Source organism: Nasonia vitripennis (genome assembly GCF_009193385.2).
Source record: "Nasonia vitripennis strain AsymCx chromosome 3 unlocalized genomic scaffold, Nvit_psr_1.1 chr3_random0004, whole genome shotgun sequence".
NCBI lineage: Eukaryota > Metazoa > Arthropoda > Insecta > Hymenoptera > Pteromalidae > Nasonia > Nasonia vitripennis.
In genome coordinates, this window is record NW_022279623.1 from 4,221,349 (window position 1) to 4,246,139 (window position 24,791).

The window sequence follows — 24,791 nt, forward strand, 5'->3', positions numbered from 1 at the left end:
GTAATTTTTGGTGTGCATTACAGGGCTGAGGAGCGCTTGCATTATGTTTAAGTTTCCCAGATTAACGGAGATGACGATCCCTCTGTGGTCGCTGTCATAGTCGATGGTAGGGATTCGATTGGTGTTTTGATTAGTAGTGTTGATGTCAATTCTGGCATCTGCTATGCATAGGTCTAGATACGACCCTGCTTGTGGAAAGGTAGGCTCTTCGGGCACATATACATTAGCGTTCAAAACAGCTGCGTTATCAATCAGCCAGCTTTTGAGATATTCTCCTCTGGAGTTGGTGTCGTGGTCGCCCTAGTCTGTATGTCTCGCGTTGAGGTCACCTGCGATGATATGTAAATCATTAATATTTAGGTTAAGATTATTGTATAAGGTGTTAAGTTCGTCGAGGAATGTGATGCGGTTACGTCCAGCTGCGTACACACAGCATATGATGAGGTTAGTATCTTGAGTTGTTTTGAGTTTTATGGCACATGCTTCGATGGTGGATTCGTTAGTACCAGTGATGTTAGATGAAATGTTATGGAACTGAATATTGTTCTTGATTAGTATGGCTACTCCGCCACCTTGAGTAGAGTTAGGTCGGTCATTACGTATTATGAGCACAATGTCTGGAGTATGCAGTTCAGTTAGTTTCAGTAGTGTAGGATATTACGGGGTGATAGCATAAATGGGCCCTGTGTATTTTTAAGAAATGTCAAATATATTTAAACTATAAGATACATCGTCTTTACTCGGGTCAGTCTACATCCGCACTCTACGGCGTCTCGCTTAGATCTGTCGCTCTCGGGGCTGCTGGTTAGCGCCACGGCTATACCTGCCCCTTCCAGTCACCCTTATTCACCCTCTCTCGTACGTCACTCGCTCTCAGGCCCTCCGCTGGCCCCCACATCTGCACACGTGTCAACCATACTCTCAGACTCTCTCGCTCAACCGTCGCTCGCACTTGTAAACCTATAAAAAGGTTCGCTCGGTTCTCGCTCATAACCTCTCGCTCGGAGCGCTCGGTTTATGGTTTAATCCATCGCTCGCTTCACCTCTCTCTCTCTTTCTCTCTCTCTCTCTCTCTCTCTCTCTCTCTCTCTCTCTTCGGCGTCGGCTGACGAGTCATCTGCACAGAACACTGTGAATACACAGAAGACTCGAGCAAAGGATGCGCCATTGGGAGACACCAGCCTTTTGGGTGTCTAATATTTTAATTCCTGTGAGCACGACGGAGCTTTTCTTTCAGCGGTTTGACATGCTTCAGGATCAGCTTGATGGGCTGAGGGCTCTCGTGAGCAGGGGTTCGGTGCCACGTGGTATCTCCTCCACCCTAGAAGAAGGGGGCGCCACAGTTGGCACGGAGGAATTGAATACCCGTATCTCTGCTCTCGAGACCCAGCTAGCAGATAACATCAGTGCGTCAAATAGATTGCTCGACGCCAACAAGCTACTCCTGGACGAAAATAGTACTCTTAGGGACGACTTGCAACAAACGCAACAACTACTCAAAAAGCTTCATCGTGCTCACCAGGACCATGACACAGACTCGATGCCAGTTTCAGACAGCGGTCCGATGCTGGCCTCGGGTCCTAGTATTATTATCGAGCGTGAAGCCACCGAGTTAGCGGGATCACGAAAATGCTCCTCTCCTCGGATGGCACCTACTGGCGACGGCGCGGGGTCGGAGAGGGGCGGTCCTGAGGGGTGCGAGGTCATAATCAATGGATTAATACAAGATGGTGATAATTTCAACGAGAAAATTTCGGACGTAGCTGCCTTCGCACTGATCAGCACCGTCCTTCCGGCCCTGCAGAAGAGCGACATTACCAGTACTCGAGTACTGCGCGTACGTAGACCAGACAGGGCTCAGTGAAATGGCACGACCACGACAAAATCAGCGACACCTCGTGGTGTGCTGCCATCACTCGTGGTCAAGCTTGCGAGCCCGAGCTTGGTCAGGGAAGTCATGCGAGCGAAAAGCGCGCTGGCTAACAACTACTTGACCACAAACGACATCAAACCCGGTGCTCTAGACCCGGAGGCTGCTGCCTGCTTGACCGGACATAAAGTTTTTATAAATGAAATGTTGTCCCAGGGAAAATTCTCGTTGTTCAAAAACTTAAGGCCCATTGCACAGGGACTGGGCTTCAAATATGTCTGGCACGCGGGTGGCAGGTTCCTGGCTAGGCGTAGGGGGGGGGGGGGGTGAGCACGCGCACGTGTTTGCATCTGCCGCCGATTTGCAGACCATTCTCACGGCGTGTCAGGCCGGCTCGAAACAACCTCGACGACAGAACACACGCATGACTGTCACTGAAAAGGACGTAAACTCTGACACTACTTCAAATAACGGACCTGAGTCGGACCTGGCAAGCAAGTCGGCTGCAGCTTTTGCTGCAGATGGTAATTTCAAATAAAAACGGAACCTCAGAGTGGCTTGAAACCAATCTGGGAGTTCCACAGGGTTCTGTCCTGAGACCCCTGCTGTTCAGTCTCTACGTCAATGACCTTCAAACAATACTCGACGGCATCGCAATTAAACATCTTTTTTACGCGGACGACCTCCAGATTTATCTAAACACCAACAAAGATAATTTCCTGGACGGCGTGGCTCGACTAGCAGAAGCGGCACGGCTGGTTTCTGGCTGGGCGGAGGGCTACGGTCTGCGACTCAACTCCGGCAAAACTAAGTCCATTTTTTTCGGTTCCATGAAAAACGTTAATGATATTAAATCATGGAACTTGCCTGGGGTTCCGTTGCCGGACGGAGTGGTCGTCCCGTTCAGTGATACGGTCGTGAGTCTTGGTGTTTTATTGGATAGCAAACTTACTTGGAAACCGCAGGTGGATGCTATCACGAAAAAAGTCAACAAAGCCCTGTATAGCCTGCGGTTTATCAGGGGCTGCACCACTGAGACTCTCCGCAGAAGGCTAATTGAGACACTGATACAACCGCACATCGACTACTGTACTGTGACCATCCTGGACGCGTCGAATGAACAGAGAATACGGTTACAGAGACTGAGCAATTCATGTGTGAGATTCATCTTCGGGGTTGGAAGGGATGAACACATCAGTCCCTACCGGAGGCGTCTTGAATGGCTTCGCACCGATTCCAGAAGGCTCTACTTTGAGGCCATTCTACTCTACAAAGTAATTCGGATCGGTGAACCCTCGTATCTGGCCTCATTTTTCAGCAAACACAAGCCGAGACCCTCCGGTAGGGGGTTCCTCCGGAGCTGAGCATCCCTACCGTGAGCACTGAAACCGGAGCTAGGGCCTTCCAGGTCCAGGGAGCTCGGTTCTGGAACTCTCTCCCTTCTACTCTGCGGAGCCTAACTTCACTCGCCTCCTTCAAGAGGGCACTGCGACGGCACTTGCTGGCCACCGAATCGTAGCGACTCTGGGCCCTCTGGTGCTGCTTATTTTTGTTTTTTTTTTTATTCTAGTCAGACTCGGTCTTTGGCTGTAACCTAGTTTAGTATTACAGCAATGACGTAGCCAAAAATCTTGTGCAATATTTTTCTTTTTTCTAACGGAGGTGTTATCACTCTTGTAGGGCTTTAAATGCTTTAATTGAACTGTGATATTAAATTGATATACTTGCAGTGATAACTACCTGACTACTGTGATAAGGCATTGTGATATCTGTGTGTATTTTTCTGTGTTTTTTATTTACTAGTGTATTCTATGTGTATTCGTTATATTATGTAATAATTGTATGTATCTTACCATTTTGCCGTGAAGGCGAATAAAGCCATATATATATATATATATATATATATATATATATATATATATATATATATATATATATATATATCACACGCATCTATCACACGCATCTATCACCTCCGCAGTAGGCTATATCTTTTATCATTAGAGACTAGAGAGTTAACGTTGACTCGTATAATTTTTAGTTGGTTAATGTTTACTGCCATTTGATTCAATGATTTTGAAGAGATTATCAATTCTCTGGGAGTTTATGGTGACTTGTTACTGTATCTGGAGATTTTTATGAATGATGGTGTTGATATATCGTGTTTGAAGCTACCTAGGGGTGTTTAGAGTATGTTTAGAGTTGTTTGGTGCTGGTGTGCGTTGCCAAGATGTTCTGAGGGTATCCGCAAAGGTCCTTTTGTGATTTGGTTGGGCTGTTTGCGTTGAGCTTTCTTGACCATTAATTGAGCTAAAATGATTGCGAGAGATCATTTGATTTTTTGTTATGATTTTTTGGGATTTTACTTGCGTGTTAGTAGCATAAGCTAACTTTAAGTATATTCGCAGCCACGATAATTGGCCTTCTTGTTCACAAGTGACACAGTAAGGTGGAGTCGTTTCATCCTTTGCTCGTGTACATTCTCCTGGGGCGTGATTCCTTGCATTTGACATACTTGAATCCCAACTGACAATTGGAGCTTGAGTGGCCTACTCTTTGGTAATTGTGACATTGAAATACGCTTGTTTTACGTGGTTTTTTCCATCTAATTCGTTGATTGAGAAGGCCTTTGGTGTTGCGAAGGTTTGCTTGGGCACTGTCTGGAGTTATATGCACTAGAAGCAGGTTACTTGTGGAGTTATTTGCGGATTTGAAGGTGTTGACATTAATTATTGTGACCTCGTTCAGGTTGAGTTTATCCAGAGCCTCTTTAACTTCATCAGGTGTATACTCATGGCTTATTCCTTTTAGCACAATGATTTTGGTTTTATTCTCCTTGGGTGTATAGGTATAGTATCTTATTTTCTTTGCAGTTAGCGTAGTTAGAGCCACAGTGTGATAAGTGCTGTTCTCAATATATATAGTTTGGTGTCCCTCTGAGAGGTCTGCTATACGCAGGGCACTCGGGGATGATAGTTTGGGCGATAGCAATTCGATGAGTGCTTTTGTCATCGTTGACTCGCAGTGAATGGGTGGAGGCTTGCGGTTCACTAGTCTACGTGCGTCGTTGTCTGCTCGCGCTGTGCTCGCTACATTGTGATCCGCCGCAACGCAGTCCATTGCTGCGGTGCTACTAGCGTTGCTCTTCTCGTCTCGTAGGAGCGAGAACTTATTCGTCGCTTTGAGGTTATGTATCTGGGAGGGGGGGGGGCAGTTTTCGCTGGTGATGTTTTTTTCGGTGATTGCCATATCTCTTCGTTCAGAGTCTTCGAATCAGATTCACTTATTCAAAAGTGAAATTTTCACTTGACAAAATAGTATTTATGTTAGCGTTTCACTGATTATAATAGCCATATTTTCACTGTTTTAATAGTTAAACCGAATTTTGGTGTCAAAATAGTGATTTTTTCACTATTTCAACAGTGAAAAATGCGTTCACTGCATAAATAGTGAAAATTTGCACTGTTTTACATGGAGAGAGTATTTACAACACGAGTCTGGGTGAATTTTAACAATGATAATTTGATTACTCTTTACGACAGTATAATTATTTGATGTATTTATCACTCGATATAACTATTTCGAAATATTTGTCTCTTGTATCCTCTTCTTGAGTTATTATAGCCATGATTGAGGAGATATGTAATAAATAAAAGGCTCGTGTAAAAATAATGATAAATTTTATTTGTGACCTGTAAAATATAATAATGTATATATGTATATAAGATCATCACAATTATAAAAAGGGGGTTGTCTTCTCTTCCTGCCAGAGTCAATAATGGAGCCAGCCTTTTTCCTCGTAAATCTGCAGTACACGCAACAGCTTCTTCGAAAACTGTTCGCTAACGCTCCTGCACTTGATCAGCTTGTCAAATAGTTCCAAACGATCTTCTTCAGTGGCGTTCTCGTCTACATCAGAATTGAAAAAATTCAACGCCACCGCGCAGCGCAAAATCTCCATACCTGCGTCCTTCTTGAACCCCTCGTCGAACTTCTTCCTTTCGAAATCCAGCAGGTCAACCTTCAAATCTCTCAAAACCGAGACAAGCTCCACGTAATACACGTCGATCATCTCGTCGAAATGCTTCGAGACCACCTCGTCGTTGAGACTCGTGCCGAGAAAGTAAACCAGATCGACGAAGACATCGGCGAACCGATAGGTTTGGAAGTCAATGAACTTTAGGTCGTCCAGCCGACCTAGCTCGTCCTTGTGGAACATGATGTTGTTGGTCCAGAAGTCACCGTGAATGATTGTGGTCCAGGGCTCGTGGCTCACCGGGTTAACGTCCCAAACGTCCTTTCGACAGGTGGCTATGGCCTCGATGCGATCCGAGTATTGTTCGAACAGTGGGTTGGTCTTAAATAAATTCAGGATGCCGGCATAACCGACTTCTAGGGCCCGACTGCCGAAACCTACTAGGTCGGACTGCACTTTGATCAGATCGAAGTCTGATGGATACTGACGTTTAGCTGCTAGACCAAACGCGTGAAATTTGGCCAGAGACTTTAGGGTTAAGATCGAGTGCTCCAAGTCTAAACCTGGAATTTTTTAAAGAAAAATGTTAGTCGACCAGTTGAATAATTTGAATTTGAATTTTAAATAATTCACTGAACTTTATAAAGGTAAGATGCGTTCAAACCGAAAAAGTATCATGTAATATAGTCGCGATTTATTACCTATGAGTATATGTGCAAATGCAGAAAAAACCGGACACTGTTGGAGGTGTGAGTGAACGAAATTGAAATTTGAGGGCACAACTCCCAGACGAACTTTTTTGGGTTCCTTAGGCCACCCAGAACCCGAAAAACCTCGGGTTCCCGCGATTACGAAATACTTATTTTTTTGCCAGGCACTTTAAATTTTCTTATGGGAATTTAACATGGGAAACATAAACGAAAATTAGCCATGGTTCAACTTTACCCACTCAGTGTCTAAATCGCAATCCAAAAATATGTATTACTAGGATCGAAGTATTAGAAGAGAGCTTCAATTTGAGGACTGGTGAGTTAGAAATAATTGCCTAGGAAAAAAGTTGTCTAGGCTTAAAAATAGCGAAATATCATAAAAACTTGGATTTTTTACGAAAATCAGCAATTTTCCCCATTTTTAAAATCCTTATAACTTTTGATCCGAGCGGTCAATTTTAACCATCTAGCCCTCAAATTAAAGCTCTTTTCTTCTAATTTTGTTTTAAAATATAATTTTGTTTGTTTCGCTATTTTCGAAAAAATCGCTGATTTACGAAAAAAATTCAAGTTTTCATGATTTTTCGCTATTTTCAAGCCAAGACAACTTTTTTCCTAGGCAATTATTTCTAACTCACCAGCCCTCAAATTAAAGCTCTCTTCTAATACTTCGATCCTAGTAATACACATTTTTGGATTGCGCCTTCAGACACTGAGTGGGTAAAGTTGAACCATGGCTAATTTTCTTTTATTTTTCCCATGTTAAATTCCCATAAGAGAAAGTGCCTGGCAAAAAAAAATAAGTATTTCGTAATCGCGGGAACCCAAAGTTTTTCGGGTTCTGAGTGGCCGAAGAAACCCAAAAAAGTTCGTCTGGGAGGTGTGCCCTCAAATTTCAATTTCGTTCACTCAGAACCCCAAAAGTATCCGGTTTTTTCTGGATTTGCACATATACACGGAAAAACTTTTGGTAACCTGGGAGCTCTAAAAATTATACACATAATTTATTTGGAGTCCTCACGGCGCGGTTTTGACTCTACGCTATATTATTTTAGACTCCAACTTGGAACCCTGGGGCGCCCAATTCCCGAATGCAAGCCATTCCCCCACGCGAAGAAAACGGTGGTGGGGGAAGCCTGTATCTCGGCCCGTCTCGGCCTGCATGCCAGAATGGGGGCCCCAGAGGTCCAAAAGTGGAATCTCTTAGACTCCAAAAGTTTCGGACTACCCAGAGTGCCAAAAGTTCTTCCGTGCATGTCCGCGTCTACATCGCATCTTACCGATACTTTTAATAATACTTCATCAAAATTGCACCTCATCAAGGATTTATGCAACTCATCGATTTTCCCGATAATATTGAATACTTCTGAAATTGCACCTCAAGAATTGTGCAACTTACCGATTTTCTTATCCCCGACGTAGTATCCTTGAACTGTGAGATTTCCGAGTAAAATCAGCGCATCCTGATCTGCTGTACTGCGATTTTCATCCAAGGACATACGATGGCCATACAAGGTCGGAACAATGCTCTTAATTTCGAGTCCCCTCTTCAAACCTCTCTGTACTTCGATTTTTTCATACTGAGTAATAATGTACGTGTACATAAATATTTCTTTCCGAAGCAACGTCGTCCAGTCCACTTCGTAATCCGTTTCCATTACTGTTTTCACAATCATGTAGAGATTTTCTGTTTTAGAGTTTTTTGACAGCTGTATTTTTGCATCGATTTTCAATATTTTGCTGCCAAAGTTTTCTCCCAAAGCAATTAAATTGTCGGCTTTATAATTCACGAGAACTAACTCTTCGCCCAACTTCTTTCGTAAAAGGCGTTCTAATTCTTTGCAATGGTATTCCACTCCTGTACTTTTATCTTTCTTTTGAGACGACATTTTTTGGATTTTATTGCAAAATACAAATGTGTGATTATTTTTTAAACAATGAAATCGCTACAACTGAAGCCTTTCAAAGCATCTATCGCGACAAACTGACGGCCTGTGCTGGCGCTATTTGCGAGGTGGCCACGAACCACGCAGAAGTACGTAGATAAGAATCGTTAAATGTAAATTCAAAAACCAGAAAATAAGCAACGTAATCTAATAAATAGAGTAGTTATAGATATTTAGAATTAATATAATATAAGAATAAGCACATAACTTATATTATAAAATCAACAAGATATTTAATCTTTATTTTTGCGAAGCTAAAGAAAGTTATGGATAGTAAAACGCTAATGTTACTATATATTATGCCTTCTTTCAAAGTATTACAAACTATGGTATAATTGTATGGGGTGGGGCTTATAACAATTATTTGAATTTAATTCAAGGTATACAGAAGAAAATACTTCGAATTATAAATAAAAACTGTTATATAACACAGAACCAACCTCTACCTATAATGCAAATGTTCGAACTAGAGTGTATAGTATATCATTATAACGAGATAAGAGACAGATATGTAAGAAGTACAAATAAGACAAGAAACAAGAATCTACCATTGCCTAAAATTGATAAAACAGTAAGCAAAAAAGTAGCTATTATGTGGCTGTGCGTGTATTTAACACTCTACCGAATGATCTGAAAGACCTATCAATAAGTAAAGTCTCTATTAACCCATTAAAAACCAGGCAAAACCTGGCAGAGATATCGAGAAACGAACTGTGCCATCCTTTGCATAACCAAAAAAAAAATACCCGTGTTTTTTCTTTTGTCGATTACAATTGTTTGTAACAAATTATTTAAACAAATAACCTAAAATGTCGTAATTTTGCAAAACTGAATGCGGATATCGATTCTACGGGCAAAAACACGACAAAAACCTCGTTCAATTTGTTAGTGTAAAATAAGGATAAACAATCGTGCGCAAAGTAGTAAAAGTTTCAATAAGTTTCCGAGTTATAAACCCAAAAAATAAGCTCATCCAATTGTAGCATGCAACACTATGGTATTCCGCAGGTCAACATCTAAGACGGATGAGAAGGATGATTAACATGTGAAAAGTTTGTTCCTGGTTTAGACTAATAAATTGAACTCTGACAAAAAAACGTTACATAGGTTTTTGTCGTGTTTTTGCCCGTAGAATCGATATCCGCATTCAGTTTTGCAAAATTACGACATTTTGGGTTATTTGTTTAAATAATTTGTTATAAACAATTGTGATCGACAAAAGAAAAAACACGGGTATTTTTTTTGGTTATGCAAAGGATGGCACAGTTCGTTTCTCGATATCTCTGCCAGGTTTTTAATGGGTTAAAAGAAAACTAAAGATGTTCATAGGAAAGAATTATTTTGGATGTTATATATTTTAATATTGTTAACTTTTTTTTCTGGAAAAGTATAAGGGCATGACAGCGTTGATTGCGTTATCTCGACTCTATATTGTAGTTTTAAGTTTATTAGTATTAATGTTTATGTATGCCATCCCTATGTACAGGCAACTGTGTTTGCCTCTATAGGATGCCTTTCAAAGACATATGTATATGCTATTTAAATAAATAAATAAATAAATAATAGTAATAGTATGCTGAAATCTTAATAATATATCGCATGTGATTTTTCGGGTACGCATAATTATTATACACATATGTACAATGCTCATAAGTCAAATAGTTTCAAAGTAATATTTTATAATTCTTAGTAGATATACCACAACTTAGATTCTTCAATATTGAGATTTTTCTTATAGATATCCAACAATAATAAATTAATTAACTCACCATATGCATCCATCATTTCATGATAAATCTTACCTTGTATACAGCAATCTCAACCTAATCAATGTTAACTAATCTGTTTCACGCTACGTCCATAAAATTGCACCGCGTAAGCCAATACTCATGATAGCACAAAAAAAGAAGTATCGATTAATGAGCCAATAAACGATTACAATTAAAGTTCTTAATCTATTTCATATAAATCTATATCGAGCACGCGTCATCATGATCGGTAATAATATACATTTCAGCAAGTCAGCGCGTCGCGGAGATCAGGCACTTATAAAATTCGAAATTCGCGCGATATCGTCGTCAGCTTGCTTTGCAGCGCGTTCGCCAATCTACATTAAGTTACCTCTTCCGCGCTCGAAAGCCGCCAGTTAGCCGGTAAGCGACAGCGACAACAACCGCCGGCACCGCCTTCATTTTTTTTTGCACTACATCGCTGCGTGCCGACAACGAGGACACATCTCAACGCGAATCTCTCCGGTCGAGTCAATCTCTCTGATAGACGCTGTCTTCCATTTTGCTTCGTTAAAATCATCAAAGGTGAGTCGATTATCGATATTTTTATTACGAGTGAAATATTCGCGAAAGGTATTGTACTGTATGAGATATTTAGGCGCGACTGTGAATTGCACATACCGGCAGATGTTTTCGTGGACATTTGCCAAGCATATTTTAGCACAGATTTTGCGTATGCGATACTGTATGGTAAGACAAATATCCACAAATCATCCTTTTCTTTTATTCGGAACAAATCTCAGTTTTCGCTACCGTTTAAATATTTTGATCATGAAATCATTTTCATAACAGTCACATATACTGCGATGTTTTCCCTCTGCACTATAGCTATATATATGTTGACAGACGCCGTGAGTCGGCAAAACATCATGGCTACATTGTCTTTGACTCTCTAAACTTGGTGACACATGATAATGAAGCAATAAGTTTCAACTTCTATTACGGAACCATATTGCGAACATTCAAATGAGCCGCGTCTTTGATGCAAAATTCAGTAATGAAAAATCCATCTGTTCAATTTGCTATCGTATTTGTTATTACTTATCGCGGGAAGTGTAAAACAGACCTACAACAAATGCCGGCGAGCAGTTTGTATGAAATTAATCGTTATTGCCTTTCAGAAAGATGCCTTCCTACAAAGTCACCTACTTCAACATCAAGGGTCTCGGCGAGCCCATCAGGTTCATCTTGAGCCAGGCCGGCGTCGATTTCGTCGACGATCGCGTGGAGAGTGCCGACTGGCCGAAAATCAAGCCCAGTAAGTCATACAAGATATGTCGAGTTACTTCCGGAGTACGTTGGTAGATGATCGTAATGTTAACTTGGATTACAGCTACTCCCTTCGGTCAGATGCCCGTTTTGGAAGTGGACGGCAAGAAGATAAACCAGACCAATGCAATCTGTCGCTACTTGGCTAAGCAGTACGGTCTTGCCGGCGCCAACGACTGGGAAAATCTTGAGATCGACGCCACGGTCGATACCATTCACGATCTTCGTGCCAGTAAGTTTCATCACCCAGATTCCAAACCACAGATGGCTATAAATTTATATGATATAAAAAACTAACTCAAAACTCTACGCAACTTTCAGAGATCGGAGCCTACTACTACGAGACCAATGCCGAGGCTAAGGCCGAGAAGGAAAAGGCCGCGAAGGAACTGGTTCCGTTCTACGTTGAGCGTTTGGATGAGCAGGTGAAGAAGAACGGTGGCTATTTCGTTGGTGGCAAGCTCACCTGGGCCGATCTTCTATTTGTTGCCGTCCTCGGCTACATGAACGGCATCGCCAAGGAGGACATCATTGCCAAGGTCGAGAACCTCAAGGCACTTCGCGAGAAGGTCCTCAACCTGCCGAACATCAAGGCTTGGGTCGCGAAACGCCCGGAGACAGAATGTTAATTTTCATAAAAAGAAGCTTTGATTGTTGATGTTGCATGTGCAAATCAGAGTATTATATTTTTCAAAGCCATATTTTAATGGTAGAACCGCGTTCTAACCACACATTGCATAAAATATTTACGAAGCATTATGCATCTCATCCAATGTTCATTGTATTTTTATAAATAAATACTGACATGTTCATTTTTTAACTCGACGTGTAATTCAATGAAAAATTTCATCTATCGGCAAAATTAATCTTGACAAAAATGAAACGTCCTAGGCCATAGCTAGTCTCCACAGATTAATGTGTGCCAATCTTATTTTAACGTGTTTGTATTAAACATTTTATCTTACACTTCACCCTCAAAATTGCACAACTTGCGCTAAGATTGGGCCTTATGGGTGATGAGGAAGACATTGACTTATCAGCCTAAAACTAGAGTATACCTTATCTCCTACTCCATCAACATTATAGCGGACGTACTTTATCTACAAATAATTTTAGCTATCAAGGCGCCACTGTATTAAATAAGAGTGCCTGACATAGTAATTATATCGTATCATTCTTGAATGTCGTTGAATATCGACAAAAATATTTACGACTGTAAAGACTCTGTTTGATAATCACGAACTCTATATAATATATAGATATCTATATAAGCTTATAGTTTTCAACGCGCGTTTTATTCTACATAGAATCAGCATAACATTGATATAGCTTATTTAAAAATTGCTATGAAAGCATGTTATTTATTTTATTGTATTGTTTTCACTTAAAGCCATGATAGTTTCTGCATTTTTCATACAACTTATTTCTTTCATAATCATAAAAGTGCAGTGGAAAGTTGAGGATATTGTAATATAATCAAACTGAAAAATATAAATTTATCATGAAAATGCAGATAAATGCGTTCCACTAACGAAACCAGCTAAAGAGAAACGTAATGTTTTTAAGGACAACATCTATTTATTACATGATGTTTTGAACGGCTGATACAACATTTTAAAATACGTTTACAATATATTACATATTTATTTTCAGCTGAACTTATCGAGTAATAAGCTATTAATAAATTAAGTCGACTGACTTATTATAAAGTTTCTAAGGCGTAAAAAAAATAGACACAATATATCAAGCTCGATATCAACTCCTTGGCGTAGCTGAAAAAACTAGGTCAAATCCAATTCTTCTCAGCAAACACTTCAACAATCCTCCTCAGCCTTTTCATACAAAGTAAAAGTTGTTAAGCGGACTGGTCACCAGGTCCTCACCTTGCCTCAACTCCGCTACTTTCGACATCATTAATATATGAAACATCTCTTTGGCGGCATCAACCTTCAGCCTCTCTTCGAAGCTTTTTTTCTCGAACAGCTCGACAGCGCAACCCAAATCTCCTAAAACCGCCAAAGCTATCTGTCTGTAAAACTCGAGCATCTCGTCAAACCACTTCAAATCTGATTCCATACTGGTGCACAGGACAAACAGAAGATCGGTAAGTGGGCTCGAAAGACAGTAGCTCTGAAAATCAACGAGCTTGCAGTCGTCGACCTTGCCGGTAAGCTCGTTCTTGTGGAAGAGCGCGTTGTTGACCCAGAAATCGGTATGAACGACGCAAGTCCAGGGATCGGTAGGCTCTAAGCTCCGATAGTAGGTTTCGGCGATATCGTTGGGTTTACCAGTCATCTTGATACGATCGATGTACTTCGAGGTCGAGGGATCGCTGGATAGGGCTTGGAACATATTGTCGAGGAAAGGGAACATTTCTTCACTGTTAACTGATAATGGTTTGGTATAGGTTTGAATGATGGGAAGATAAGAAGGTTCCTTGTGCTTTATCGACAAACCGTTCGAGTGGAACTTGGCGAAAGTGATGACGGCGATAATCAGGTGCTCGCGATCCAGTCCTAAAAGTTGATAAAAATGGTTTTAGGCTCACTCGTATGAAAAGGATTCTTTTAATAGCTATGAATCAAAATGTTTGCGTTTGTTAATTTATTGGATGCAGTAATATAAGACTTCGTGTATTATTAAACTGGTATGTTTTTCCAACTGCATCATCAGTACATCGTGATCGAATGACATACGATATAATTAAGATACAAGAAACTATTGGTCTCATTCATCACGATGAGTGACTATCTAACAATTGAGAAAAAAAAGATACCAATATAGCGAAGAATTCTTTAATTACTGGGTCAATTATTTCCGCACTCAAAGGTTACATAACTTGAAACAGAACAACAGTGCATTATATACTCGAGCCTTAATTACTACGGTTATGCATCGAGTTAGATTGTTTTTAAATTTATGAGAGTATACTGTAACCTTATTGATATTTTTTAAAACAATATTATATTATAAAATATTTTTTTTTGTAACTACTTATAATTTTTAAAACAAAAGTATGTGCTGTATGTATATAATTTACATAGACATTATACTCATACTTTTTTGTACCTTTGAAAATGACTAATAATGAAACTGATCTTACGAAACGATTAATTATTTTCGTTCTCATCTAAACCTGTTTTTGATGTTCTACGCAAGAAGAGTGATTACCATCAGACGTATTGAAATTGATTTAATGAATGCTTTCCGCTCACAGTAATTATTCTTTCAAAATTTCCACGTCTTTTCAAAATGGTTTTTTTTTCATGAATTTCAAAAGCATGCATTACAGTACGACAAAGACATGTTGTGACAATCTTGCTAGAAAAAAAACTGGTTTGGAATTCGTCTTTATGGTCTGACAAAAATGTAGGTGTGATCAGATCACCTGCGACGCTCCCATCAATAAATATGAGGACAAATTGTCCATTTCGGCTACCCATAGCTGTTTTGGCTACAAATACTTTGTAGTAATAAATCAAAATCATCAACAGCTCGAAATGTATTAAATAGAGAACATAAAAAGACGTTAAATCACGTTTAAAAATAGATGAGCAAATAATTAATTATAATAGGCAACTCCTCTAAATAAAGTTATTTAAAAATTACAATAATAAAACAAAGCTTCTTTTGTAAGGAAGCAGAAAACCAAAAAAAAATTTATCGTTATTTACGAACCTTCATGCCTGTTCGCCATGTAGTAACCCTTGACCTTGAGGTTCTCCAATAGAATGACCGCGTCCTCATCGACCTCATCAGCGCCATTCTTACTCGACAGCGCGGATCGGTAACATTCGGGTACGACGTCGAAAGCTCCCTTGTACAGGCTCCGGTACATCGGTATCAGCCCCTCGTACAGAAAGATCTCCTTCTTGAAGGTGAACAAACTGTCGAAGATCGACCTTTGAAAGTCCGTGGGTGGCAGCATCTTGGCCACCAAGTGCAGTTCTTCCTTCTCGACATTTTTTCCCCTTTTTACGATCACTCGAACTTTCAGAATAGTACTTCCGTAGTTGTCACCGGCTTTGACCAACGAGTCGCTCTAGAAATCGAGGACGACCAAGTCATCGCCGAGCTTCTTCCGGAGGATCGGCTGCGGATCTTGGAGAACTATTTTATAGTCGGCTGGAGGCGGGCCACTGTTTGTCGGTCGCGACATGCTCACTACTGCTAGAAAAAATAACGCAATAATACAGCTTTGAACGTCACATACAGACTGAGTCGAATTACACGCACGATGACGCGTGTCATTGCGTATAATCGCATACATCTAATGGTGTACCGGCACATGTGCGGCAATTGACGCAATGCGTGCGATTATTCTCATGTACGAGTACAATTATTAGACGTCTTAAATTAAATGTGTACATACACATTGACATGTATTGCTCGAGTCTAACTCCTAAGAAAAACATAATTATATGGACATATGGACCCGTATAGATAATGCGTTTAAATATTTGTGTCACCGATTTTAGTTACATTAGTGACATTTCATATAACAGAACATCGTTTAGTGCTTTTTATGTTTGTATCTTATTGATACACCTGCTGTCTGCTGGCGTGTTTTACAGAAAAAAAGTAGAACAATATTTATACATGCAACCTTGATAGATATCGTTTGACTAATATTTTAAATTCAGAAAAGATAGCTGGCGATAATATCGCTACATCAAAATCTAAGGTGATATCTCTCACCAAAAAAACATTATATCCTGAATCGTTTTAGCCAGTTTTTCGATTTTTAAAATTTGAACTCGTGAGAGTCTCCCCCGAGTTTGTGACCTGAGATCTACCTGAGATTTCACCTGAGATTTTTCAATAGGGTTAAAGGCCTGAAACAATACAATGAAGTACGACCTCCCTTTTCTGGCCAACAAATCGTTTTTTACGGTTTTAGCAAAGAGTGTGAACTCTTCTTGTGAGTAGAATAATCTGTGTTTTGTACGGAAAAAGTATTTTTATTTATCATCAATATGTCATTGTAAATGAGATTCATTTTTTTCAGAATATAAGACATCCGTAAAGCCTAAATAAAAAATGTACAGTAGACCTATACGGTGTTGGGCTGGTGGTATTGATTAACCATAAATATAACTTTATGTATTAAAGGAAGTAAACAAAACCTTATGCATTAAGAAGCTTGTTAATAAACTAGACATTAAATTGATTATTGTAATGTTTTTAAAACCTAACAAAGCCACTATCTCAACTAATAGTAAGCTGACGTACTTGGTGCTAACAACAAAACTGCTTTAAATCCAATTCTTCTGAACATAAATATCAACAATCCTCCTTAGCCTCTTCATACAAAACTCATTAACTGGACTAGTTAACAGGTTTTCTCCCTGCCTTAGCTCCACTACCTTCGACATCAATATTATATGAATCATCTCTTTGGCGGCATCAATCTTAAGCCTCTTCTCAAAGCTTTTTTTTTCAAACAGCTCGACGGCACAGCCCAATTCTTCCAAAACCTCCAAAGCGACCTTTCTATAAAACTCGAGCATCTCGTCGAACCACTTCAAATCTGACTCCATACTGGTGCACAGGAGAAACAGGAGATCGATAAGTGGGCTCGAGAGGCAGTAGGTCTGAAAATCGACAAGCTTGCAGTCGTTTACTTTGCCGGTAAGCTCGTCCTTGTGGAAGAGCGCGTTGTTGACCCAGAAATCGGTATGCACGACGCAAGCCCAGGGATCGGTAGGCTCTAAGCTCTGAAAGTAGCTTTTTGCGATATCTTCGGGGTCCCTGGTCATCTTGATACAATCGACGTACTTCGAGGTCGAGGGATCGTTAGACAGGGCTTCGAGCATACCGTCGAGGAATGGAAACATATTTTGGCTGCCAACTGCTAAGGGTTTGGCATAGGTTTGAACGGTGGCGAGGTAAGCGGGTTTCTTGTGCTTTATCGACAATCCAATCGCGTGGAACTTGGCGAGAGTGGTGACGGCGATTTTCAAGTGATCGTAGTTCAGTCCTGAAATTTTATCAAAACTGGGCTTAGGGGCTTGTCAGTAGCGTGTAAATCGAAGTTTTTGAATAGTTATGAGTCAAAGTTTCAGCGTAGTTCCTTAATCGGATGCAATAATGAGACTACACGTACCTACACTAAACCGGTATAATTATTTTTCCTCAACTTCAAATATATAATATATCATGAATATGTGATAATTAAGATGAAAAGAAATCTATTCATGCAATTCATTAGAACGACAACTGATTCAATCTTATACTTAATGTTTTTTTTTCTTCATAAGCTTAACATTTATTAGCTGCAACTATGACTATTTTGTAAAAGGTAAAGTTATATTGTTATAAAGCTACAGATTCTAGTATAAAACTTTGAAATAAAAATACAAGCAAATTTTAAATATTTATTATGGTGTGTATTTCTGTTTTTATTTCTATCAACAACGCAAAGTTAGCATTAAACAGAATTTTCAACGGTGGTAACATTGCTTTATAGAGTGTTTGCGCGGGTATATAATTATAAGTCAAATGTTTTATAAGCAAGCCCTATGTAACAATTTTTTTATCTATAATATATATATATATATATATATATATATATATATATAACTGTTTAATAAGCTAATGTTTGTGAGCGTTTGAAAATTACCCAACGATAAACGATTTTACGGAAACGATTGATTTTTCATTCAAACCTGTTTTTGATTTTCTAGCAAAAGTAACGATGATGATCAGGAAGTAAGCGAATCCTTTTTACTAACAATACCTATTTTTTTTTTTAATTTTCCTCATCATTTTAAAACGGATATTACCTATTATATTTTTAACTTCAAAACGATTGTCACTATGTAACAAAGGAATTTTATAACAGAGTTGTAAAACTAGTTTGAAAACTCAATTCTCTGCCGTTTTTTACGAAGTCTTAGTATTGCGAGAAAAAAATAGTTTACGTAACTCACGGAGACAATAATGTATAGATGCCACCAAATCAGCGGCAATGAATTGACCATCAGTACTATACTATTACCCGCATATATGCCAACTTTAGGCATCGTTTTATGGCTTCATGATAATAATTTAAATTATGATAGAAGGATTGCGCGGATCGAAACAAAATTTTGAAAAACATGTATAACGTGCATTTTACAATGCCGATTAAAACTATTTTTCTGTAAATATTTAGTGACTTGGCATAAATAAAAATTTCGTGATTGACTTTGTAGCTGGAAAAGTTCTCTATAAAATAGAAGTTGTGTCGATTTGATGCCCAAAACAAAAACACAAGATGTGAAATTCACGAATCTTTTTGGCACCAAAAATACTGTCATTTTTATTTATTTATTTCCTAACTTTAGCTGCGATACTACAAATCTACGCAAACGATGAAAATTTCATAACAGAGTTTAAGCATAAACTGGATTATAAATAACAAAAACAAAGAGATTTTCACGAACCTTCATGCCTGTCCGCCATGTAGTAACCCTTGACCTTGAGGTTCTCCAATAGAATGACCGCGTCCTCATCGACCTCATCAGCGCCATTCTTACTCGACAGCGCGCATCCGTAACATTCGGGTACGACGTCGAAAGCTCCCTTATACAGGCTCCGGTACATCGGTATCAGCTCCTCGTACAGAAAGATCTCCTTCTTGAAGGTGAACGCACTGTCGAAGATCGACCTTTGAAAGTCCGTGGGTGGTAGCATCTTGGCCACCAAGTGCAGCTCTTCCTTCTCGGCATTTTTTCCCCTTTTTACGATCACTCGAACCTTCAGAATAGTGCTTCCGTAGTTGTCACCGGCTTTGACCAACGAGTCGCTCTCGAAATCGAGGACGACCAAGTAGTCGCCGAGCTTCTTCCGGAGGATCGGCTGCGGATCCCGGAGAACAATCTCATAGTCGGCTGGAGGCGGGCCACTGTTCGTCGGTCGCGACATGCTCACTACTGCTAGAAAAATTAACGCAATAGAGCTCCGGTGTTATTATAGTACCCAGTCGAGTTACACGTAGTGACGTACGGCATTGTATATGAGCACATTACTGCGACGCTGGAGGTACACGTGGCGATTGGCGCGATTATCCCTGCCCGAGGACGATGATTTGGCTTATATAGACGCTTGTCTATGATGCTGTCAGATAATGGAAGAGTGACTTTGATGTATAATTTATTACCCAAGTTTTGTTTTAATAATCACTAAGATATGGTAACAGGATAATTCTAGCTGGTAATGTGGCATGCAATCAAAGATTGTAAAACTTTAAAAGTGCAGTATTATTACCTATAGGTATTTTAAAGATTCGATTTTTAAGAGTTCTTATAAAATATGCGCAGAGTATAATTGACTGATGTTTAAGGAAGTAACTTATTTCTAATAGTTATACATGGGGATTCGACGAGAAAAATACAATTTCTTGACTTCAAAAACGGCGAAAAAAAATTGCTAGGGCACGCACTCGGATCCCTTATTTTCTAGTTGTGCATGTTTTAAACAATGCAAAACCACGTTCCAACACTGAAAAAGTGCCTTGTGATACTGTTTTCGCAGCCCCTCAAATTCGCCGAAAAATAGCCATTATTCAACGACATGACATGTACCTAATGCATGAGGGCACAAACAAAAAACGTATATCGGTATAGGATCAAAGTATGGGAAAAAAGCTTTAATTTTAAAAAAATGCGTTAAACACACAATTGAAAAAGTGGAAACATCACGAAAAAAGGTACAAATTTTTCCGCGAATTTTTTTTTTTTCAAATTAAAGCTCTTTTTTCATTCTTTCATCTTACAGTAATACATTTTCTATTCGCATCTTTAAAGATTAAGTACATGCTCTTGAACAATGGCTATTTCGGACGAATTTGAGGGACCAAGAAAACAGTGTCACAAGGCATTTTTTCATGGCAAAAGGAATACTTAGGTAAAATTTGTTAAAAAGTACTCGATAAAGGATCCTTGATAAAGAAAAAACACTATTACAAAATCACGTGGCTTATTCATTTTTATCGTGCGCTGCAGTCTTATTAAAAATAATGAACTCGAAATCACTAGGTATAAATTAGATGATGTGGGCGGATAAGCGTAGAATTGAAAGTAACTACCATCTCGACATGAGGGCTTTTTTATTCCAATTAGTGAAGGCAGTTGCGCTAAATCTCCTTATAAACGCATATAAAACCGAACCGCACTTTAATTATCTCAGGGACAATTGCGTCGGATCCAATTCAATTCGTGCAAAATAAATACAAATATATATATATATATATATATATATATATATATATATATATATATATATAACTACAATTCATACTTGTATACTTATCTATCACAACTCTTAAGTACCAATCCGTATTACCAAAAGAGACACTATATTATTCCCAATTATATTATTGAGATATATAGGATAATAGTTTCGGCTTCTACTTTGTTTTGTAATCCTAAACCGCTATAATCGTCCATACCGACAAATTTCCTCAGCAATATTTTGCAATATGAGAACTTCAATTTCTTCTCGTCTGCTGGCTTGTGGATACACATATGCTAATAATGACCAATTTTATATGCAAACATTTTGAGAGAGTATCTTACACGACCCGATGGAGGGCGTGAAAAGAATAAGTCGATTTTACAAATTTTCTGTTATTCCATCATATTACATAAGTAAATTGGAGTTTTAATCTCTAAAAGCTAAATTCTAAAACTGCTTTTCAAATATGTAAAATACACACGCGCAGTATAAAAAGATGGATAGAAAAATACCAAAATAATTTACACCATATGAATGCATATTATACGTATTCATCAATTTTTTTTTATAACACGTGCATAAAAAAGACCATTTTCGGCGCCTATAAACTGGGCCGAAAATGGGGTTTTCCGAGCGTCACACAAAAAGTAGAGCGAGAGTCCCTGATCACAATACATGTATCAATTAATCCATTTTCGCCCCCTATATAGGTAGAACGAGCCTACAATAATCGGAGAATCGGAAATCGAGCGGACCGAAAATGGTCGTTTTCGCCTCTAGAGCCTACGGCGCCCTCGACTACCACTCGTGCTCAAACATCATCCTCGCTTGGAAAAGCCCATTTTCGCCCCTTGTTGTACAATGTACTATTTATTTTCACAAAATGCTATACTTTAATATACGACCACATTATATTCTTATTTTTTTTGGCGACAAATTTAGTCTATGGATTGTATACAAATTTGTAATGACTTAACAAATAAGGCACGGCTTTATTTCTCCAAATGAAAAATAAAAAATCTCAGATCCAGTTCTTATCGACAAAAATTTCAACGATTCTCCTCACTCTCTTCAAACTAGTCTCGTTCAACGGACTAGCCACTACTTCCTCGCCCGGCCTGAGCTCCACAACCTTCGCCAATGCCAGTATGTGAAACAAGTCGGCGGCAGCATCGATCTTCAGCCTCTCCTCGAAGATGTTCCTCTCGAACAGCTCGACAGCGCAACCCAACTCTCCTAAAACCTCCAAAGCGATCCGTCTGTAAAACTCGAGCATTTCATCAAACCACTTCAGGTCTGACTCCATACTGGTGCACAGGAGGAACAGAAGATCGGTAAGAGGGCTCGAGAGACAGTAGGTCTGAAAATCGACAAGCTTGCAGTCGTCGACCTTGCCGGTAAGCTCGTCCTTGTGGAAGAGCGCGTTGTTGACCCAGAAATCGGTATGCACGACGCAAGCCCAGGGATCGGTAGGCTTCAAAAGCTGGTAGTAGGTGTCGGCGACGTCGTCCACGTTGTTGGTCGCTTTCACGCGATCGACGTACTTTGTGGTCGAAGAATCGCTGGACAGTGCTTCCAGAACGCTGTTGAGGTAAGGACGCATCACGACGCTGTCGATAGCCATGGGCTTTGCGAATTTTTGAATGCTGCTGAGGTACGAGGGCTTCTTGTGCTTCACCGACAAGCCGATAGCGTGGAACTTGGCCAGAGAGGTGATGGCGGCTTTCAGGTGCTCGCGATCTAGACCTAAAATTTCGGGAAAAATGCCGTTAGATTTTGGTTTGTACTTGGGAGAGATAATTTTGTTTTGCACTTGTAAAAATACACGCGTATTATGTACCGCGTCTAATAATTTTCTACACCTGATATATTGCGAGAGGAAAATTTTTACGGAGAAGAACTACTGAATTAATCGTTGAATCAATTATTTCCGCGCTCAACGATTGCTAACGCGAAGTAGTATATCTCAGTTCCGCCTTAATTTATTCGTAAATTATGCATCATGTTGTGGATCTACACATATATTTAGCAAGAGGTTTAACAATAGAGCTGTAATAGAGAAAATTAAAACGTATAAGCTATCTTATAGAAAAGAATGGCGTTTGCACGTAAACTAATATTCCTGTAACTTTTGCAAATTCATCAATTATTCGAGATTATCCATTAATCAAACTTGTTTTTTGTTTAGCGCAAAAGAAAAACAATCGTTGTGGTGAAAGTGTGAAGGAGAATTCCTCGAATTATAGTTACGACCGTTAGATTCGCACTTGTGTATAAGTATGTATGAATATACATAGACGACTACCGTTTTCAGGTATTAGGATCATGTGACAACACGCGAATAATTGCGTAGCAAGCGACGCCTCAGCTAGTCAGTATGGCCCCGACCAAGCTATGGTGGAAATTTTCGGAAACCCGTGTTGCGATAAAGTTAAGGTGGAGATTGCCGCTGTCCTATAGGCATCTTCTCACGCTATATTAGTCTAATAAAGAAAACTCTTATTTATTATTCTTAACATATCCACTGTGTTATTTACTCCGCTCCTATAATTTCCTCAATAGAAAGAAATGCTGCTTAAAGGCGTAAAGTCGCGATTTTTTCTGTTTGTGCTCTCGTGCATAATAAATTAATGCATGTACAAAAACACGTTGAATTTTCGGGGTCGCGCCTATATCAGGAATGTCTGCGTATACGTTGGCTCTTGCATGTTTTTACCGTATATTTTTTTGATAAACATATGTGCGAATTAACAAATGTGTTCCAATGCGAATATTTCAAAATCTCTGGTGCGCTCGAAATTTAATGCACGCATTTAAACGAAAACGTAACATATATACACTATATAACTGTCTATAATAACGTAAGATGAGAATAGCGTATAATTTGAACGATCCATTATATACCAACCTCTATACCTGTCCGCCATGTAGTAACCCTTGACCTTGAGGTTCTCCAAGAGAATAACCGCGCTCTCGTCGACCTCCTCTGCGTCATCCTGACTCGACAGCGCGGATCCGTAACACTCGGGCACAACGTCGAAAGCTCCGCTGTACAGGCACCGGTACATCGGTATCAGCTCCTCGTACAGAAAGATCTCCTTCTTGAAGGTGAACGCGCTGTCAAAGACGATCCTCTGGTACTCCGTGGGCGGCAGCATCTTCGCCACGAGATGCAGTTCCTCCTTCTCGGCATCTTTTCTCCTTCTCGCGGTCACCCGGGCCTTCAGAATAGTGCTCCCGTAGTTGTCGCCGGCTTTGACCAACGAGTCGCTCTCGAAGTCGAGCACCTCCAGGTCTTTGCCGAGCTTCTTTCGAAGCACCGACTGAGGATTGCGAAGGACGATCTTGTAATCGGCCTGAGGAGGCTGGATGTTCGTCGCTCGCGACATATTCGCTACTGCAGAGAGCAGTCAATCAACGCGGGAATGCAGCTCTGCAGTTACGGTTGTGATGAAGCTGATGTGTGTCATCCACCGCACATACGGATATAAGACAGCACTGAATGATTGCTCCTGCTCCGGCCCGAGCGTATATGGTGCACTAGACGGGGGACCGGATGGTAGGGGGATATATTGGCGAGATGGTATACGAGAATTTCTGCGTATACGGGAGAAATCTGATGTGACGACACTGTAAGAAATGAGGAAACATTCTTCCGAGGTCACGACGTGTCGTGATATCGGTTTTGTTTCTTCTTTTTGGTACTCTATATTTATGTACGAAATGTCGAGAGCAACATTTCCTGCATGAGTGAAATTCTTTTTAAATAAATAGTACGAACGGGATATTGTCGAAACTTTGGAAGCCAGTTTGAAGTCATTTATAGGAACTTGAACAAGAACAAATTCACGAAAAGTAAACATTTGCTTAGTAATACCTGATGATATGTATTTACTTGAATTATAGTGAAATAGAAAAATTACAATTAAATAAGATCGTTTAAAAAAACGAATTTTACAATACTCAGCTACCAACCGTGTATAAGCAAAAAATTATATATTTTCACGTGAG

The 24,791-nt window shown here is 39.7% G+C and overlaps 4 protein-coding genes across 7 annotated transcripts; 1 reads left to right on the top strand and 3 right to left on the bottom strand.

Moving 5' to 3' along the window:
• Positions 1–5,533: 5,533 nt before the first annotated feature.
• LOC100116174 lies at positions 5,534–8,964 on the bottom strand. Its single transcript, XM_001600667.6, has 2 exons — positions 7,956–8,964; positions 5,534–6,409 (listed from the first exon to the last, which is right to left on the bottom strand). The coding sequence occupies exons 1-2, from the start codon at positions 8,443–8,445 to the stop codon at positions 5,643–5,645; spliced, it is 1,257 nt and encodes a 418-aa protein (XP_001600717.1). The 5' UTR covers positions 8,446–8,964; the 3' UTR covers positions 5,534–5,642.
• A 1,709-nt stretch (positions 8,965–10,673) lies between these two features.
• On the top strand, positions 10,674–12,381 carry GstS8 (glutathione S-transferase S8). 2 transcript variants are annotated; one of them, XM_032601686.1, is made up of 5 exons: positions 10,674–10,817; positions 11,139–11,286; positions 11,414–11,550; positions 11,626–11,793; positions 11,883–12,381. In XM_032601686.1, exons 3-5 carry the CDS (start codon positions 11,418–11,420, stop codon positions 12,188–12,190), a joined length of 609 nt encoding a protein of 202 aa, XP_032457577.1. In that variant the 5' UTR covers positions 10,674–10,817; positions 11,139–11,286; positions 11,414–11,417; the 3' UTR covers positions 12,191–12,381. The 2 variants fall into 2 exon arrangements, with proteins under 2 accessions (XP_032457577.1, NP_001165924.1); NM_001172453.1 differs by lacking the exon at positions 11,139–11,286 and having other exon boundaries at positions 10,703–10,817.
• A 723-nt stretch (positions 12,382–13,104) lies between these two features.
• Positions 13,105–19,634, bottom strand: LOC103316329. Of its 3 annotated transcripts, XM_008209540.4 has the most exons (5): positions 19,551–19,634; positions 18,989–19,477; positions 16,794–17,541; positions 15,240–15,731; positions 13,132–14,077 (listed from the first exon to the last, which is right to left on the bottom strand). In XM_008209540.4, the coding sequence occupies exons 2-3, from the start codon at positions 19,467–19,469 to the stop codon at positions 16,817–16,819; spliced, it is 1,206 nt and encodes a 401-aa protein (XP_008207762.1). In that variant the 5' UTR covers positions 19,470–19,477; positions 19,551–19,634; the 3' UTR covers positions 13,132–14,077; positions 15,240–15,731; positions 16,794–16,816. The 3 variants fall into 3 exon arrangements, with proteins under 3 accessions (XP_032457603.1, XP_032457602.1, XP_008207762.1); XM_032601711.1 differs by having other exon boundaries at positions 13,115–14,077; positions 15,240–17,541; positions 19,551–19,632; XM_032601712.1 differs by lacking the exons at positions 15,240–15,731; positions 16,794–17,541 and having other exon boundaries at positions 13,105–14,077; positions 18,989–19,610.
• Positions 19,635–20,518: 884 nt separating this feature from the next.
• On the bottom strand, positions 20,519–24,317 carry LOC100116105. The gene is made up of 2 exons (XM_001600603.6): positions 23,689–24,317; positions 20,519–22,526 (listed from the first exon to the last, which is right to left on the bottom strand). Exons 1-2 carry the CDS (start codon positions 24,167–24,169, stop codon positions 21,802–21,804), a joined length of 1,206 nt encoding a protein of 401 aa, XP_001600653.1. The 5' UTR covers positions 24,170–24,317; the 3' UTR covers positions 20,519–21,801.
• Positions 24,318–24,791: the final 474 nt, after the last annotated feature.